This window comes from Oryzias latipes, chromosome 12, assembly GCF_002234675.1.
Source record: "Oryzias latipes chromosome 12, ASM223467v1".
NCBI lineage: Eukaryota > Metazoa > Chordata > Actinopteri > Beloniformes > Adrianichthyidae > Oryzias > Oryzias latipes.
The window spans coordinates 11,780,788-11,799,523 of record NC_019870.2 but is presented as its reverse complement, the minus strand read 5'-3'; the positions used below and the strand labels follow the sequence as shown (position 1 = coordinate 11,799,523).

At 37.6% G+C, this 18,736-nt stretch overlaps 1 protein-coding gene across 2 annotated transcripts in view; it reads left to right on the top strand.

Annotated features, from left to right (window-relative positions):
• The window catches only part of pappa (pappalysin 1), a 104,101-nt gene that overhangs the window by 13,479 nt on the left and 71,886 nt on the right, over positions 1–18,736 (top strand). For both annotated transcript variants that reach the window (XM_023960629.1, XM_023960630.1), the window contains exons 3-7: positions 6,847–6,992; positions 7,243–7,536; positions 7,802–7,994; positions 8,275–8,396; positions 15,376–15,877. In XM_023960629.1, the coding sequence (XP_023816397.1) occupies positions 6,847–6,992; positions 7,243–7,536; positions 7,802–7,994; positions 8,275–8,396; positions 15,376–15,877 (1,257 nt within the window). The remainder of the gene's footprint in view (positions 1–6,846; positions 6,993–7,242; positions 7,537–7,801; positions 7,995–8,274; positions 8,397–15,375; positions 15,878–18,736) is intronic.

The window sequence follows — 18,736 nt, the reverse complement described above, 5'->3', positions numbered from 1 at the left end:
CTTTGTATCATCCTCCTTACTTTCTTTGTGTTTATCTCTCAATCTCTTTCTCTTTCTTTAGAGCAGGCCCAAAGGGGGGTGTCGTCTGTTGACCTTGTGGAGAATGAGGCTTTAATAAATGTATACTTTATTTAAGACATTTATTTTGAAGAAAGGTCGAGTATAGTGAAACACTTAAGTTGGGATCTAAGGCGAATACAAAATTCTTCAACAAAGCTTGGAGAAAAAGTTATGTTCTGCTTAGTGATACTTGAAATTACAAAATTTGTGTGAAACCTAGTTTGTTTGTGGATTTTTAAAAATGTTATTAGAACATAATCTATAAAATGTTTTTTGAACCATATCCTACCATACCTATGGTACTTTTTAAATGAGGTCTAGAATCTGTTCAGAGATGACAGGAAATCCACAAATCCACAGAAAAATTCTACAATATCAATTAGGATAAAAGAGAGACAATTTAGTAAGTGTAATAATTGAAAATGTACTGGCTGTCATTGTGACTGAACACATTGGTTTCTTTTAAAATGAACCAGAGTTCACTTACCCCAATAATACAAAACAAGTTTTCAGTTGAACTAGAACATCTCAAACCCATCTTTCGAGGTGGTCGTGATACATTTCCAATCGGACTAAGCTCCGGTTTGCTCTAAGGCTTTTCTCAGTCATGGGATGTAAACAGGGTAGACAGGAAGCAACCATGACGATGAGACACAGCAACTTAGTGAGATGTGGTCAGATGAATGCAGGTTCATTAAAACACAACTCACACATTGCTTCTCACATGGTTTTCCCAACAATCTACAAGTTATAAACACTTATCAGTGTACCTTCAAAGCCGTGGTCTCCTCAGGAACAGGATTTGCCCCGCCCTTGTAAATCCTGGCCAATGACTGAAGAGATGATTAGTCACATGCTTTTGTTTACAAGCATTGATTTAAAATGGTTGACGGCAGTCTGAATATAGATCAAGGTTCAGGACTTGATCCAGACCAAATTAACTGACCTTTTCAGTCTGAATACACCCGTAAACAAGTAATGATGGGTTTATAATTCCTTTAATAGGTTTCCTTTCAATTGTTATATGTTACTTTGCAGTTTTTCATCTGATTTTAATGAATGTATTGTAAATACTTTAGAAGATAAAAAAATAATTTTAGGTGGTCTAGCATGCAAATTATGCCTTAAGATAATAAGGCATATATGTACATTTTTTTTTTTTGCAATAACCCTAAAAGGGTCTAACATAGACTTGAGTTTTACAAATTCATTACATAGTTAAAAATCATTGCGGTTTTGATTCTGTTGTACTTAGCATCACAAATTACAATATTATATCAGGAGATTGGTACCCCATTGCCAGTCATCTATGACGTGAACAGATGTTAAAAGCATATGCAAGGCCTTAACTCTTTAAAAAAATATAGATTATAAATTTATATAGAAAAAAGCATTGTACAGACATCATCGATTACAAAAGAATATTTAGGAGATGATGTGTGGAAAATATTGCCATGAAAAAATAACTGGCGTATTAAAGAAAGCGGTGTCCAACAGTTGTTGATTTCATTTAATTAAACATTGCTTTAGTAAATGCAAAATATTGATGCAGAAAATACAGAACAAATGGCAAATGTTTGAACAAGGAAAAACAAAAATCAAATGGAACCAGTTCCTGTACAGTTTTATTCAGAGAAAACTGGAGTTTAGCTTTAGTGCATTTAATCCTGGGACAACAGGCAAAACATGAGCATAAAATTTAAGGCAGGCAAGTGGGTCAGACAAAATAGGTCAAAACATCTGATGAAGCTCTCGTTTTTTTTTAAAGTGGGGCTGATGGGATGTTTTGTATCTATTAAACTCCTCTTTCTAGATTCACTGAGTGTTATTCCCCAATGTCTTTTAAAAGCAAAAGAAATAGAGCAAAGTTACGTCTCAGTGTGTGTAGCAGATTATAGATTTATCTGAGAAGTCTCATATTGTTGCTTCTGTTTCACTCGCTAGGCTCACTGGGATAACATTTTCATAAAAGGACAGTTTAACTGCTGGAAAGATATCTTACTACCTTGATTGGAATCTCTTCTGCTGCAGTTCCTAATCCCAAAACCTTACTTGAAACAAATTATAATATTAGAAGAGAGATTTTATTCAACCTGAAAATTAGGCTAGCCTGTGTCAAATATTAAAGTCTACACAACAGAAAAGTGTGGCACGCTTAAGAATGTACTGAACGTGGGTTCTTGAACGCACCTTTAGCATATAGAGTTCACACATGTCTTTCGCTGTCCAATACTAGCGCATGTATTCACCGTTGGAAGAGGCTTGGTGTGAAATGTCAAAGCGGTGCAAATCTCGTGAATCTTGCTTCAGGCTTTTTCTTTCTTTATACTGATAAATGAAAGATTCGGTGTCATATAATTCCAGCTGGGCATAAACCACAACTATTAATTTCTCCTTCATGATCGATTTTCAACCGGTTGGTACTTCCGTGTTAGGAAAAGGACACTACCCATATGCCACTACCAAATCCGAATTCCTGATTGGTCAAAGTCAAACAGGTTTAACTTTGAATGTGCGTTCTGTCTGCGCGTTTTGTACGTAGAACCCGAATAAAAAAAACCTGCAAAGCAATCAGTAAAAGTGTGAGTTTTGAACATGGATCCCGAAACACGCATAAGTGTGCGTTTACAAAAACATTTCTTTGGAAGGGGTTGCTCGAATGCACATTCCTCCCATTTCGCACAATAGTAAAATTCAATTTATTTAATGATCACAATGTTAAGCACTGCAACTGTTTCTCATATGAAGTTGCTTTAACCCAAGCAAATATATAGTGCTTTTATTTTGGTAACTTAAAATATATTTGTTCTTAAAGGGAACAGTCAACATTGGCTTTGTTGATTTTTACAACAAATATTTTTCAGTATAAGAACAAATTAAATTCAACGAATGTGCCGTAACCAATAAGGTTCTAAAAGTATGATTGAGGAAATGAAGTTCTGCTTATTTTCAACAATGCTTAATGTAGCTTTTCCAATACTTTTAAACAGTTCAGGTGCTTGAACGTTGCTTCAAAAAATAAAGAATTTGTCTCACAACAAAACAAGCTTGTTCTCGCTGAGATCTTGTTGTTGTTTTGTGCTATGTAGAGCTGCTCAGAGAGGCTCAGTGGGTGGTCCTGCCAACTAGCGGTGGGAAACAGGAGTCAGACGCTCAAGGACGCCCATAAATAATTAAATTAATATCATCATGAAAACATTTTTAAATTGATACAAATGTCGCCAAATGAAATATCATGATATAAATTGATTTCTTCCTACACCCCTACTAGAAACGGCTACAATAAATTGGATTTTGGGCTTTAAGGGAAAATTTTAAAAAGGTGGTTTCCTAAGAAACCATTCCCCAAATAAAATTTAAAGCCAGAGTAGGTTATTTATAGAAGTTTGAGCTGCCATTAAACAAACAAACAAAAATAAATAAAGAATGTCTTTATCTAGAACCAATCACGATCAAGAAGTTGCACATACACTTTTTCAAAAGATCTGGGGGCCACATATTGATTTTATGACAGGGCCCTGCGGGCTGGTAGAATTCCACATGCCTGACTTTGGACATGCCTGATCTAGATCATACCTTGAGGTAACCCATCCATAATCAGTTCGGTAAACAATTAATTTAATTGAAATTCCTTTTGACTAAATTTTTAATCACAGATTGTATCAGATTTGCGGAATCCACAAAGGAACAAAATTAGTCTATTAAAATAGTATTCCATCAACATTTTTTCTATTTAAAACAACATATTTTTGGTGAGGTCTTGGCAGGCTCTATTACTATCTTAGATCTGGCTGAATCTAAAGGTCAAATTTAAATTTCAGAGTGACTAGCTTTGCCATTTTTCTGTGCTTAGACAGAAACAGCTAAGTGAGGTCATCTTTTGGATTATGCAGTTTTGGATTATGATGTTTTTTTGTTGACATGCTTCTGCCGTCTTCCTAAAACCCTTTCGCTTCAGCTATTTTTATTATTATTTTTCCCCACTCCGTCCAAATATTTATTGGCGGCAACCATTTTTGTGCTTAAAAGGGCATTTTGTTTAGACCGGTTGCCCTTATGAAGTCATCAGTGGCACATGTCTTGATTTTTTATGGTTTTTATTAAAGTTGTACTCAAACTGTGATGGTTTAAGTCAATGAAGAGTCATTTTTTTCTCTAGTACAACAAACACGAGAAAGTTCATTATAGTTTTTGAGCATTGGGTACTTGTTGCCTCAAAATGTAAAAGCCAAATTTGGAAAGCCAGAACAGTTTTGCCCTATGTGTATTGTTATGGATTTTTTAAAATCATTTTTTGACTCTGTCATGCTGGTAAATAATATTTTTAAAACATTTTGTTTTTATAAATTTAAAATTGTACATTCAACTTAGCTTAAGCTTGCTGTGTTTGAGTGGAAGATCTCTCTTGTGTCTTCACAAACTTTCAGCCATTAAGCTTGAAGCTGTTGTTACAGTAATCAGGTGAGAAGTGTGCTTAAAGAACCTTATAGAGGAGGCAGAAAAAGCAAAACAAACGAAAAAAATGAACAACAAGGCACGGCTGTCAGGCAATCAGCAACTAAAATCTAATGAGAAAACAAAGCAGAATGCAGAACTCAGCAGGATGCACAAGTGATTGGGCCCTTACAAAACATATGGAGGCCAATCTGAAACTGAGAAAACCAAATAGCCTAATTCCTTTAAGGACAGCTCAAAACAAAATCTACACATTGAAAAATCTAAACATTTAAGGAATATATTCTCAGAAAATATTGGTCTTCTAATACAAGCTAATTTTCTAAGAGTTTTTGTAATAACATAGAATTTTTGTGTTTTTAGATGGTGTGTCAAAAACACGTGCCGTCTCACATTTCTGGTTCCGTGATTGGGGTCACTGAGAAGAACAACTTTTATCAGATAGAAGTAGGAGGAAAAACAACCTTTAAAAAAACCAAAACGTTGTTCAAAGCAGGGGTTTACGTATGGTGGCTCTGAAGTTCAAATCACACCAACAAGTCACTCAACACGAAAACACTTTAAAGGGCACAATTAAAAAAGCAAAATAAAAAACAACATTACATTTTCAAAATCAAAACTAAATTCCAAAACACAATACCAAATAAATAAATATAGGAAACATTTTGAAAAGCAAAGTAATTTCCAGAAAATAAAATAAAATTCAAGAACAATAAGTAAAAAGGGGAACCCAATTATAAAACTAGATCTTTACTAATAAACTTGATATAGGTAAGTACTATGGGACATTGCTGATTGGATGACTACTTCATTACCTGCTGTCTTTATGTCAAATAATGACACCAACTAAACGACAGCCAGACAAAGAATACATTTATGGAAAATAAAGACGAGTCATCAAAATGTCTACAATAGTTAATTGAGAATGGCATTATTAGCATGAGCTGAGTCATCTAAAGGCACGCGATGATCAGGTGTTGCGCAATAGAGGCTGCGTCCATGCGCCGTTTCACCTCTCAGCCTGCACCCACCACCCCTCCCCTTTTCTTTCACGCACGTAGCTCTCAAAGACAGGAGCCGCTGCAGGGACGGAAATTCACAGGTTTCAGGCTGTTACAAACACTGTGATATAACAGATAACAGTAAACCAAAAGTGGCGCAGATTTTTTTTTTCCAAGCACTGAGCCCTCGCCACCGCCCCCTGTTAAATTTGCGCCCTAGGCAATTGCCCGTACTGCCTATGCCTAAAACCATTACTACTGCGCGCTCCCCCCTGGCATCTCAACCCCCAAAGGGGGGTGAGTCCCACTAATTGAGAAGGACTGATCTAAACCCATCATCATTAACCCAACATACATACTTATTAATTTATTTTTATCTAAGCCAAATGAAAAGTTTATTAAATCGACACTGCAATGTTGTCTTGAAATTTCATGTTTTTTATAAAGTTTCAAAAGATGTATTTTGAGGACATGACTGTCTGGTTTAACTTTTCTCTCTTGAAACTGTAATTGAGTTATGTGAAATGTGTAAGAAATAAACAACTTTTGCAAGTGGAACATAAATACATCATAATTGATTATTTTCTCGAGATGAACTGTGATCGTGTCATAATGAGGCTCATTTAAGGGCTTGTACTACCCCTTATTTGTCTTTTTTTGTGTGAAAAAGAGGCTAAAATGGGATCTAAATTATTGAGCAACAAGAGACAGAACCATGAATATCTTTCACTGAGACATAACTGAGATAGGGATTTAAAGTAAGGATATCAAAATGAGACATCTTTGATCGCAACATATTATGTCTCATTTTTCTCTTAACTGAGATCTGGAGAAGAGACAGCTGTGAGAGAGAATTTGGAGATCTCACACAGTGCTCACTGTGAGGCTTATTTCTCAGGAGAAATGTTTGAGAAGAATGAGAAAACCAGTTTAGTCTCAAACAGTTCTCATTTATGGCTAAGAGACGTAAATGTGACAGAAACAAGATCTTATCTTCAATTTTGCTTTGCTATTGGAACATTTGATTTTTGACGTTCACATTTTTTCAAATTCTTTTGTTTTATTTGTTTGTTTGGAATTGTGTTTTGATTTCTGGAATTTTGTTTTAAATTCATAAAATGTAATGTTTTTTTAATCATTTATTTTGCCTTTTTAATTGTGATCAAATTTTTTTCTGCTTTAAGTGTTTTGATGCTGTTATTTGCACTTCAGGGCCACTTTATTTACAGATCGATATAGGTAAAAGACTCTGGACTTATTAGCACCTCTTCTGTCATGTGGTTTAATGTGAAATTCTGTTTGTCTCTCTCTCATATTCAAACATGTATAGAGCCTATCTGGATGTGAAGGAGCTGAAAGACATTCTCCAGCTGGATGGTTCAACTCACCTGAATGTTTTCTTTGGCAATTCTTCTGATGAAGACTTGGCGGGAGTCGCCACTTGGCCCTGGGACAAAGAAGCCCTCACACATTTGGGTATAAAACATACAAAAACACACACGTTCACACCTACATTCACTTCCAGCTAGCACATTCAAGCATCCTTTCTCTGTTAATAATTTGTAGTAATTCCAGTTTGAGGCATCTTGTGGCTTCAACGCATCTTTATTAGAAAAGATGGGATTAAAAAAAGATGTTAAGGCTCATGAATTATGTATTGTCTCATGTTCTAGGCACACCTGTATCCGTGCTTCCATCGTGCACAGCTGTCTCTTTTGATTTCCAGGTGGAATCGTGCTGAATCCTTCCTTTTACGGAACGTTTGGTCACACGGACACCATGGTCCATGAGATCGGGCATAGCCTTGGTCTGTACCACGTGTTCCGAGGCATATCTGAGATCGATTCTTGCAATGATGCATGTTTGGAAACTGAGCCCTCAATGGAAACTGGAGACTTGTGTGCTGACACCAACCCCACCACCAAATACAAAGGCTGTGGGGATCCTGACCCAGGCAACGAGACTTGCGGATGTCGACATTTCACACACACACCATTTAATAACTACATGAGTTATGCAGGTGAGCTGGGACTTCTGCGTAGCTTTTACTACCATCAACACATGAAAACTTGTGTATCTAAAACGCATTTCTTAAATTAAGTATCTTAGTTGAATAAAATATAATTTTTACGAAGTTACAGGGGATTTATCTATCATTCTATCATGGTTAATGGTTCTGTGGCTATTCTTCCCATTCTCAAAATATTTTTTGACAACCATTACCATTTTTCCCTTTTTTTTTCTTGCACATACATTCATTTTTCTCTTTTTTTCCCCCTCTGCAGACGATTCTTGCACAGACTCATTCACCCTGAACCAAGTTGCCAGGATGCACTGCTACCTGGATCTGGTTTACCAGACATGGCAACCTACTGCCAGACCCCCTCCAGTACCGATGCCACCCCAAGTAGTTCAGCAGCACCACAACTCCATCACCCTGGAATGGTTTCCACCGCTGTCTGGACATTTTTACGACAGGTGAATGGATGTATTGAAGACGGGCTGATAACTGGATGTTGATGAGTTCTAAGAAAGCAAATATTTAATAATCCTTTTTAGCCCACAATTTTTACTCAAATACTTCAACTAGAATTCTCAAAGCTGAGCAGACTATGTTTTTCTTAAAATAAAACTATTAAAAAAGCCTGTAAAATCAGAAAGTGAGCTTTTGTTAAATTTCACATAACTGCTATTGTACTTAAGACCACGCTTGGCCTGTATCTAAGTTGGTTGCTCTTTCTGCCTGTTGGTTTCCTAGAGAATTGGGATCAGTGTGTGATAAATGTACTGAGGGGAGAGTTCTACTGCAGTATGCCTCAAACTCATCTTCTCCAAGACCATGCTCCCCTTCTGGACACTGGTCCCCCCGAGAGGCTGAAGGTAGGCTACAGTGTTCTGCTTTTACCACACTTATTGATGTCATGTTTCGCTGCAATGCATCCTGCAGTTGAGTCGATAGTAGCCGCTTCCCATGTTGGACACGCCTATGGAAAATGCATTAGGTGTACTCGCCACTAAAAGGCACTGCCTTGATTATAATAAGCTGTTTTTACTAAAAGGTAATGTTATGAAAAAGAGGGACACGACTCTCCTCTAATCCAGAGTTTACAGAATGATTACAGGATCTAAGGTTTATCTGGTGCTAGGTTTCCAGTCAATATTCCATCCATGAGACTGACTCAATCCCAAACCATGCAGATGACTCATTGGATTTGTTATATTTAGGCTGTGGGACATCATGGAAGCATCACATAGGTCTCTTCCCCAACAAATATAGTGTAATTACTTCCATTGGAAACTTTTTTTCCCCCCAAATCAAAGTTTGTAGCTATAATTATTCATTTTTTATTTACAATATGGGCAGATTTGAACATAGTACATAGTCAAATCTACCATATTTGAACATTAGTATTAGAGGACATAACTCTGAAACATGCATAGGTTTTATGCTAGTGGAAAATATTTTTGAATTGTCTGATAAAAAATTCAATTCCATGTTTTTTTATTTAACACCAACATAACCTTATTTCTTCTCATTTTATTTAGTCTCCCGTTTAAGACAGAAACAACATAGGACCACATGATTTCTAATGTTCTCCTTGCAGTACATTTCTGATTCAGCAGATGCGCTAAAGAGCCACTGTTTAACATACAGACTTTATTACAGCCCATTCTGTGTTATACAACTTGGCTCGGAATCTCACTGAAAATTTTGAAACACGGTTTTCAAAAAGTAAGAACTTCTCAACTTTCTGTAAGAATTGAGTGCGATGGTGGAGCTTTACTCTGATTTAGGAAAATGTTTCAATCTTTACCACAAATACTCTCCAAAATGTATTTTTTTTGGCTGTGCGGGACACAAAATGCTTTTTAGAGCAAAGCTTAAAAGCAGAACATATCCCGATATGGGCATTTTGGTAGGTTATCAGGCCCCCTGCATGGAAATGATTTCTTTGTTTTTGACAATGCTGTAGAAAGGTTTATCACTTCTAAACTGAGGGTGCATGTGGAGGTGGTTAGGGAAAAAACTTGCCAAATCCGCTGGTACAGAGTAAAGATAGTGTGGCGAGGTGAGGTGTCCAGTGCATCGGTGGGCAAAAGAAGTACAAGTCCGTTAATCCAAAATACTCATCCAAGTTCCAAGCCAAGTCCAACTCCAGAGATGCAGTATGCAGCATCCAAAACTCTTTCACTTGTGCAACCCATTCTCCCTCTAAATAATGAAAAAAATGTCTGAACAAATCAATCATCTCAAAATGACATAAATAAGGAAAACGTGATGTGGCATTTTTACAAAACAGTATAAGCTATTTTTTGAAATGTTGTTATGCAGAAGATTCTAAATCTACCTGACAAAAAAAAACAGTTATAAAAATTAGGGAAAAAAAATCATAATTTAATATATTTTTGTCAAAGTAAAACAAAATAAAGAAACAATGAAAAATATTTAGTTGAAAATTAAGTTCTCTGCAATGCAACAAAACATGTTACTTTTGCAAATTCTTCATATCTAAGTGAGTCAGGTAGAAAACTTGCAGTCTGTAATTTAGCACTGTCACTTGAACTGTTATGCTAAATTTATAGCTGTAGAAAAGTTTAATTAGCAAATGCAATACTTCATTTAAAAGTGAATGATTTGTGCTCAAAAACGGACAACACCAGATAAAAACTGATGTTATTGCAGATGAGAGACTAAGCCAAGCAAGAGCAGACAATTCTAAGATTAGCTCTTACAGAATAGGCTCCTATAGATCGACTGTTATTACAATTTATGTTGGCAGATGCAAACAATCTATCAAGCCTAAAACAGGCATCATTTTAAAAGCTTAAGTCATTTTTGGCCAAGATCTTGCAATACGCAACAGAAGAGTAAAAGCCTACATAAAAAAAAAAAAAAAAAAAAAAAACGAGATTCCATTTTCTTGATGGCTTATGTCCGATAATAGATAATAGATAACTTGTAATAAGTCATTTTTGTGAATGACTTATATGTAGCCTACATACTGACTAATATATCATGTTTTCATATTGTACATAATGATATGACTACTCCATAAAAGAGATTAAAAAGAAAGATTAAACTGTAAAATCCGTTTCACCACAGTACTGTAAATATATTGTTATACAAATGCTTTATTTTTGTTTTTTTTGCCTGATATTCTGACTAAAACATATGTAAAACCTAAAAAGGTCCATCAATATCTGTTCAAAACTAATGTTACAGCAGTATTTTTACTGTAACGTGGATTTCTTTAAGTTGTTCAACCCTTAGCAACTGCAACCCCTCCGTCCTGGGGGAGGATCCCTCCTTCATATGGGCACCCATGAGGTTTCTTCGTTTTTTTCCGGTATCCGTTTTTTTTAGGAGTTTTTCCTTCCGGCGAAGGGGGGTCTAAGAGCAGGGATGCCAGTTTAGTTTAGTCAGTTTGTTAGTTCAATTTAGAATTTTTCTATTGAATTCTATGTATTCATGATCCTTTTAATTCTATGTTTTACTTTTTCAATTACTGATACGAAGCCCATCGAGGCGACTGTTGTTGTGAATTTGGGCTATACAAATAAAATTGAATTGAATTGAATAGCAGTCTCTGCACTCACCAGTGAGTTTGCCAATCACATTGTCTGTTTATAATAATGTTGATTCAAAACAAACATAACACCAGGTTAAAACATAATTGGGAAACCCCTTGGAAATAAATCCTTGAAATTTTGAGTGGCGCTTTGCCTTTTTTAGACAAATTTAATATATTTTTGACCTTGTCTTTGCTTTGTTTGTGGATTCAGACATTTTTATTTTGTGTCTACATGTTTGCTCTTTGTTTTATAAGATAAAAACGGTTTAATCGAAATTTTTGTGATTTGTTTTGCAGAAAATAAAGACAAAATGTATCTCTTGGAATTGAGTTTTCAGACAGTTTCAGGTCTTCCATGGAATTATTGTGTAATATAATCAAGAAATATTGATTAAAAGGGAAGCTGGTGTTGTACTGAAAAGATATATATTAAGCAATCCACAGAAAAAAGAAAGTTTTTAAAAAATAAACTAATAGAACATATTTAAAAAATAAGCTCAAAAAGACCCCAGACTACTACAAGTTTAGTTTGCATACTAAACGCTTTACACTTGCTGCTTTTTTTCAGCAGGCTCCAGGCTGGTTAAAATATTTCCCAAATTTTGATGTAACTTTTTAGCTCATTTAGCTTGAGAGTAAAATATGCTCCTGAAGCTGTTTCCCATGAAGCAAACAACAAATTCAAAAGCACATTAATGCCACAGAAAATACAGTAAATATAGTAAATTGCATCCACTGCTGACTTTTATACAGTATATTTTGTTTGGGAATGACAAACAACTCCCTGGTCCTTTACAGCCAAATACACAATTTTTAAGCAATATAGTATAGTATTATTCTTTTTGAGCATACATTTCACAGTTTGAATGTTGAGAAAAAAACTCTGCCTGTCGGATTAGTTTATCACAATCATTTCCTGGCATCAGATGTTTTGAGAGTTCTCAGCAAGAAATATTAAATAAAAAAAGGTCATATGGGTGGGGTGCAAAAAACTGTTGAAAAAGCGAACATGGAAGAGTATAGAGTTCTGAATTTTCCTCTATTTTTGCAGCCACAAAATAGCAAGAAATACAAATATCATAGTATTTCTTTAAGTTGACTAAATTTTGCCTTTTTATTGACTGTAATGTGTGTGTGAACCTGTGTGTGTGTGTTTTGTGATCCAGAGGCAAGTCGGGACTTGTCTAATATACTAGGTGAGTAAACTGTGCTCTGTTTTCTCTCTTGGAATGTATCCCCGTTTGAGGTAGCTGCCCCCTCCACCCCATTGCTAAAGTTGGAGCAACTTCTCATTAGATACCACAGCTGCTATCCAGCAGTGATGCTACTCCTCTGTCCAAACTTTCACTGGATCTTTGCAAAAAATTTCAAGTTAGGCTGAGCCATAGAAAAATAACAGTTGGGGGATTGCCATGTTAGAAGGCAAGCATGATGATACCGTCATTTGTTATGTGTGTATTTCTTTTTATCATTTATGGTCACACAAGTCTGCTCTCTGTATTCTCTAATTTGGTAAATTGACCCACATCATCAAAGTGAAAAATGACTAAATGAAAGTACCGTACTTCCATATTTTCCATGCTATAAGGCGCACTTAAAAGCCTTAACTTTTTACAAATAATTCAGAGCTACGTATGTATGGATTATTCTGTATTAGCTAATTGATGATGAACTGATTTGGAGAGATACATAAGCCATAATCTGGCCTCAGATGTAGTTAAAAGAAAGTAATTTTTTTAAAACAATTAAACATCTAACTAAGAAGTTGGACAAAACAAGTTTTATTTTTCTTTATTAAACACAAAGTGGATCTATTTAGTTTTCCTAAAGTTGACAAGGATGAACTCTTCTGAGTTGTGTTAGGCATAGATAGTTTTGTTGACACCGTGCATCCTGCCTCCGCATGATTTGATCATGAAATCCCTCTTTCAGTTGTTAGCATTTCATTTTGTCTGACATGACACTGTTTCCCAAGCCGCAGTGTCTGTTGCCTTTATAGGTGAATCTACGTGTCTGTTGAGTGTGTGCGTGTCAAGCTTAGGGGGAGCGGCATTGTGGGTTTGATGTCTGCCTCATAAATGAGGATGTGTGTAACAGTATGACAGTGAGTCATCGATATTGTGAGCCAGAGCCAGACACTTCTTAGAAAGCATAAAGTGTGCAGGCTTGGACATATCACTGTCTGTTTATTCATCCCACACTCCAGTGGACACGCTCCAGTAGCTATTCTGGACTTTTTACTTTACATGATTAATATGAAGGCTCTCTCTTTAAAGCTGAAGAAAGCAGAATTGTTTACACCTGTTTTATCTGCTTGGTGATGCAGAGTCAAAGGTCTCATTCAAAATGAAAACAGAAGAGTTCTTTAAAAAGGAAAAAAGGAAACCCATCGTGTTGTTTTTGTGTTTTTTCCACCTGCAGTCTTGTAAAACACTGCATACAATTCTCAGTTTTCCTTCAAAACCATTGTTTTGAACTGGCTGTTCCAAACCAAACCAAACCATATGTTGTTGTGTGATTGATTTATGAGCCTTACATTCAAAGTGACACATTGTAATACACATTAAAATTCTATATTTAATAATATCGTCATGCAAGTATCTGTTAGGCAATCCATTAATTATGACCTATAATTAATTAATCTACTTTAATTCTAACCTAATTGATGTGAAAAGCCTCAATTTGAGGTATGTTCATTTAAATTTGTGACATTGGGAATAAGGGTTGCACAGTGTCACGGGGTTGCTGGAGCCTGTCCTGGATACTGCTGGGCAAAGGCGGGGTACACCCTGGACAGGTCACCAGTCTGTAGCAGGGCGCACAATCAGTCTCACACACATGAGGACATTTTAAAGTAACCAATTAACCTATAGAGCATGTTTTTAGACCGTGATAGGAAGCCAGAATGCCCAGAGAAAACACACGCATGCACAGGGAGAACACGCAAACTCCACACAGAAAGGTTCCAGCCAGGATTCAAAACGGAGAATTCTCAACCACCAACCACTGCACCACTGTGCAGCCCTTTCCGACTGACCCCCATTTTAAAAAGTCCAAAATTCCTCTCCCCAAATTCTTATGTGAATCTTTAAAAATCTTGAAAATTTCATACAAAAGCAATATGTTGTACCAAACACAGTCCAGAGTATTCATAATGTTTTTTTATTAATACCTTACACTGAAGTTACAATCAATTCTTTGTCTTTGCTTGTAAAAAGATTTTTGTAATTTTTACATGTCTTTCAATAGACCTCATCTTTTGTTCTCCTTCTTTTGCAAGATTACTATTTTAATCCTCAGATTTCTTGCAAATTGTTTTTATTTTCAGGCACAAATTGATCTTTGCACACCTTCATTCAATTGAATTCACCTTAGGCCAATCGATGAATGACATCCCCATTCAGCCTCCTCTCAAATCTCTTCCATTTGCTGCAGCGCCAAAGCCCATGATAACAGCTGACGTTACAAAATATTTTCTGTGGCTAAAGCTCCCTCACTTGCAAACTCAATGAAAACGTTCCCAGAAATCACGGGCTACATGAGCTCATCAAAGCCAAGCTCCTTGGAGCACCTTCTCCATTTTCTTCCAGCCCCTCATTCTCTCTCCCTACCTTTCACTTTCTCTTTTCTTTAATTCACATCCACTTTGGCCACACACACTTACAGTTCAATAATAAATGTGTTGAGATAATGTGGCTTGGAAACCATATTCAGTCCTCACTTGATTAAACACTGGAATTTTGCGTGGTGCCCAGAAATGAGGTTAGCAAATGGCTTCGCCGGTTGCCAGCTTGGAATTGCAAAAAAGGAAATTGAGGTAGAACATAGTGTCTGTCGGTTGCTGGCTTCTAAAAGTACTTGATGAATGTTAGTGTACGTCACTTAGGATAATGCGAGCTAGCTATGTGTGGACTCCAAATATGGCCGGAGTGTGACTGTTTGAGCTTGAAACAACTGTGCTGAAGCGAGAACCCCACACCGGGCCCCTTTCAGAAGGTACACTCCTCAGCTCTGCCTTTCCTCTGCAGATGGACTAACAATGAACTCTCAGTTTCACCTCAGCCTTGATGTTGCAAGACCTGTAGATACACCAAAACATCTCCAGTGTGTGTTCTAGATCTGTCAGCAGTCATACCTTGTAAAAAGGGCCACATTACAGAGGAAATGCCAGAATACTTAAATACATTCAAGGTTCAACCATTAAAAAAAAAATTATTGGTTTAAAATATTTTGTTTTATTGATGTTTTTTTTAAAAGTGATTTTGTTTCGTAATCTCATCCCGCAGGCCCTCCAGATGTGGAGCAGGCATGTGAGGCAAGCGTGCGTACGTGGAGCCCGAATGGAGGGAATGAGCAAAGTGTTGTTGGGCCGTCCGAGTGCCCTGTCCAGGGCTGCATGCTTCAGTTGGAGTTCCTCTACCCTTTGGTGCCCGACTCTTTGACCGTGTGGGTCACATTTTTTAGTCCAGAAGAAACAACGTTGCCGGCAATCCACAACATCTTGCTATTGACTGTCAGTGGCAGAAACATCTCATTGGGCCCCAGCAATGTTTTCTGTGACACTCCACTGACGCTGAAGCTGGATGTTCAAGAGGAGGTGTATGGGGTACAGTTCTACACAATGGAGCAAAACTTGGAGATCGATGCTACTCTCTTGACCTCCAAGCGAGACTGCAAACTGTGCAGGCATTGCCAACTGCTTCGCTATCGCCTGCTGCGGCATCCGGCCTTCACCCATGCTCCACGTGGCCTGATACTGATCGAACCCATCCGCCGATACACAGACAGGTGAGCAAACTAGACCTCATAATACCCCAATGTGCTTTTTATTTCTGAGTCAAGATTGATGGTCTACCATCGAGCTGTTGTTGGCACCCCTGGTCCTGGTGTTACTGATGGTTATGGCCCTAAATCATGTTTTTAAGGGAATGTGAGGATCCCCACTAACTGGATCCTTACATCCTTGCATTACTCATGATCCATCTATGCTTTACTGCTCCATTTATATTCTGTCATTTTTTAGTGCCAAAGTGGAACAAATATCTCTGGCACGATCAAATTCAGTGCATTTGGGTCATATAATTGGGCGTTTTATGGTAAAAATCTAAGGCTTGCTGCATAAACTTCCTGTTCTAGTATGAAGTAATTAGAAACCCTAGACACACTGATGAAAGGTGTGTTTTTTTTTATCTCCAATTACCTTCCCAAAACACACATTAGTGTAATACCAGATATCCTTTTCAATGCTCCCTGGACCCATTGCAGCCACCGCCGTTTCTGTACTTTCAGATCTGTTGCCCAACATTTGTTTCCTAAGTCACAGGTCAGTTGATGCCCACATTTGTTTTTTCCCCTGTTCCATGAAGCAAGGGCAAATAGATGACATGTTGAGGAGATTATCTGCCCACTGTGGTGAGAGTTTACTGCTTTCCTTTCATGGAATGTGCTGAGTTTCTGAAATCGTGCTATACATGGCACCGTTGTGTGTCATACCATCTCACTGTTGTGCTGTCAGGGCAGTTAACATGAGAAGGAAAGCGTTTGATAAGGGTGTGTTTGTGTTGCGCGAGTTGGACCAATTACATCCTTGTGCCACAATGTGACTGTGTACAGTTTCCTGGTTGAACAGCATTATCTGTGGAAGGATGCCCGCAGTAGAGATGTATTTATTTGGAGGTTTTGGCACACTTCAGTGACTGTTGGTGTGCTCTTGGTAGTTTTACTGCTGTGGTAAATTTCACTAGCTGTGGTCGCATTCCCGTGGTAGTGGTCAGTGGCATTAACTGTCTTTTGTGTGTGTGTGCGTTATCAGACCACATGCAATCATATCTCTGTTAGATGGTCAGAGAAATTCAGTAGAAAGTAAGTATGAACATTTTTAACACAATTTTGGATGTTTTTTTAATTAAAGAATGCTGGTTCACAGACGTTCTCCTAAAATAAGAAAAAAAGAAATCCTGCTGCCATGAACATGCAGACATAAGAGGCCAGTACATTAAAGTGATTCTCAGATGATTGAATTAAAACTTGATTTATTTCACCTTTTCTTAATAAAATGCCTTAACATACAGTTTATTTGTCAAAGATGTTGCGTTCTGTCTTGGAAGCTCCTCCTGATATTGCGGCCTGCCTTGAATCCAAAAAGAAGCGACCCGTTTGATCGCTGGGGTCCAGCTGCTGAAAAGCTTTTGTTGACCACACAGAAAGTTACTTCTTCTTGCAATATGCTTTCATGGGCTTGGATGGAGAGGTCGGGAGGGGGGATGGGGGGATTGACCTTTCCCTGTCAACCCACTGGCCTTCATCTAAGCTGGGGCAAACAACAAGAGGAATGGCTGACACGCTAGCTCCTTTTGGCTTCACCCATGAGTGGTGGTTTGTTTGGAATGGCTAACGGCTCAGAGGTCAGGGTGTCAGAGTAACTTATGGAGGAGCTCAAGAAGCGTGAAGAGGAGACGCAGAGTGGTATGTTTGTATCAGTTGGGGGTAAATTATTACATTGCTCTGGGAGGGGGATGGTGGTCACTGGCAGTGGTGATGAAGGAGACATTGGGGGGCGGTCATGAAAGTATGAAAGGAGACCTCCCATAGCAAAAGAGACCCAAGAATGGTTTCAAGAGACTCAGTGCACACCTCTCCGGAAGCTGGGTTCTGTAAATGTTCTTTCACAAACTCTTCCAATATTTAACTGGAATTGATTGCTTCTATAGTTTACTTCATTTGTTTTAAATCTTTTTTGGTTGAGTAACTCTTGCAATATTTCTAAATATGGTTGATTAGAGTCTTTGTTCCTTCTATCAGGCTTCTGGAAACCATATGGAGCATCTCCTTTTGTGTACATCGTCACTTCAGAGTGCAGAAGCAACACTAACGATGTGGCTTTAGGTTTCACCAGATATTCAAATGAATAGCATTTTGGTATAAATTGGTATAAGTGCTTACAGATCTAAACCTATAGTCATCTTGCAGCAGTGCAAATGTCTTTTTTCTTGTTTGTTGCTTTTGCATGCTCAGTGTAAAATGTTACTAATTCTATTTATCGGATTTCCTCATCTGGGATCTTTTGGCCAAGAACAACAAAGAAGCACATCCATATGCATGCTCATACATAAACGCAGTGCACCCATCTGCAAAGATGGATACACGCGGGATGAAAACCGACACACAGCCATGTTCCTTTTGGTCTTAGTAGCAGGCGTTTTCATTCTCAAATGTTATCAGCTGGTGCTATCAAAAATACCTTTTGAAAGGCATATTACAGAGCCTTCTGCCAGTTTTTAAAAAGGGGAGCTAAGATAAAACCCCCCATTCCCACTGGGGTCTTGAGAAGAATGTCAGGAGGAAGAAAGCCGGACCAATAATGAAATCTTTTCATGTGACAATCTGATAGTGACAGGAGAGATGCCCGTCACAGGGAATTTTATATCGTCAGTTGAATATTCAGCTGCCTAAATGCATTTTTTTTTTTAGATCTGAAGGTAATGGTATATATTATTTTTTGATGATAATGATTTTAAAGAAAGTTCACACATCTCTTACCTTTAAAAGAAGAAGCTGGTGATTTCCATGGAAATTGTTGGACCTGTTCTGCATCTGCACTCTCTGTTTCTCTCTCCCCTGCTGCCGGTGGCAGCACCTAACACGACC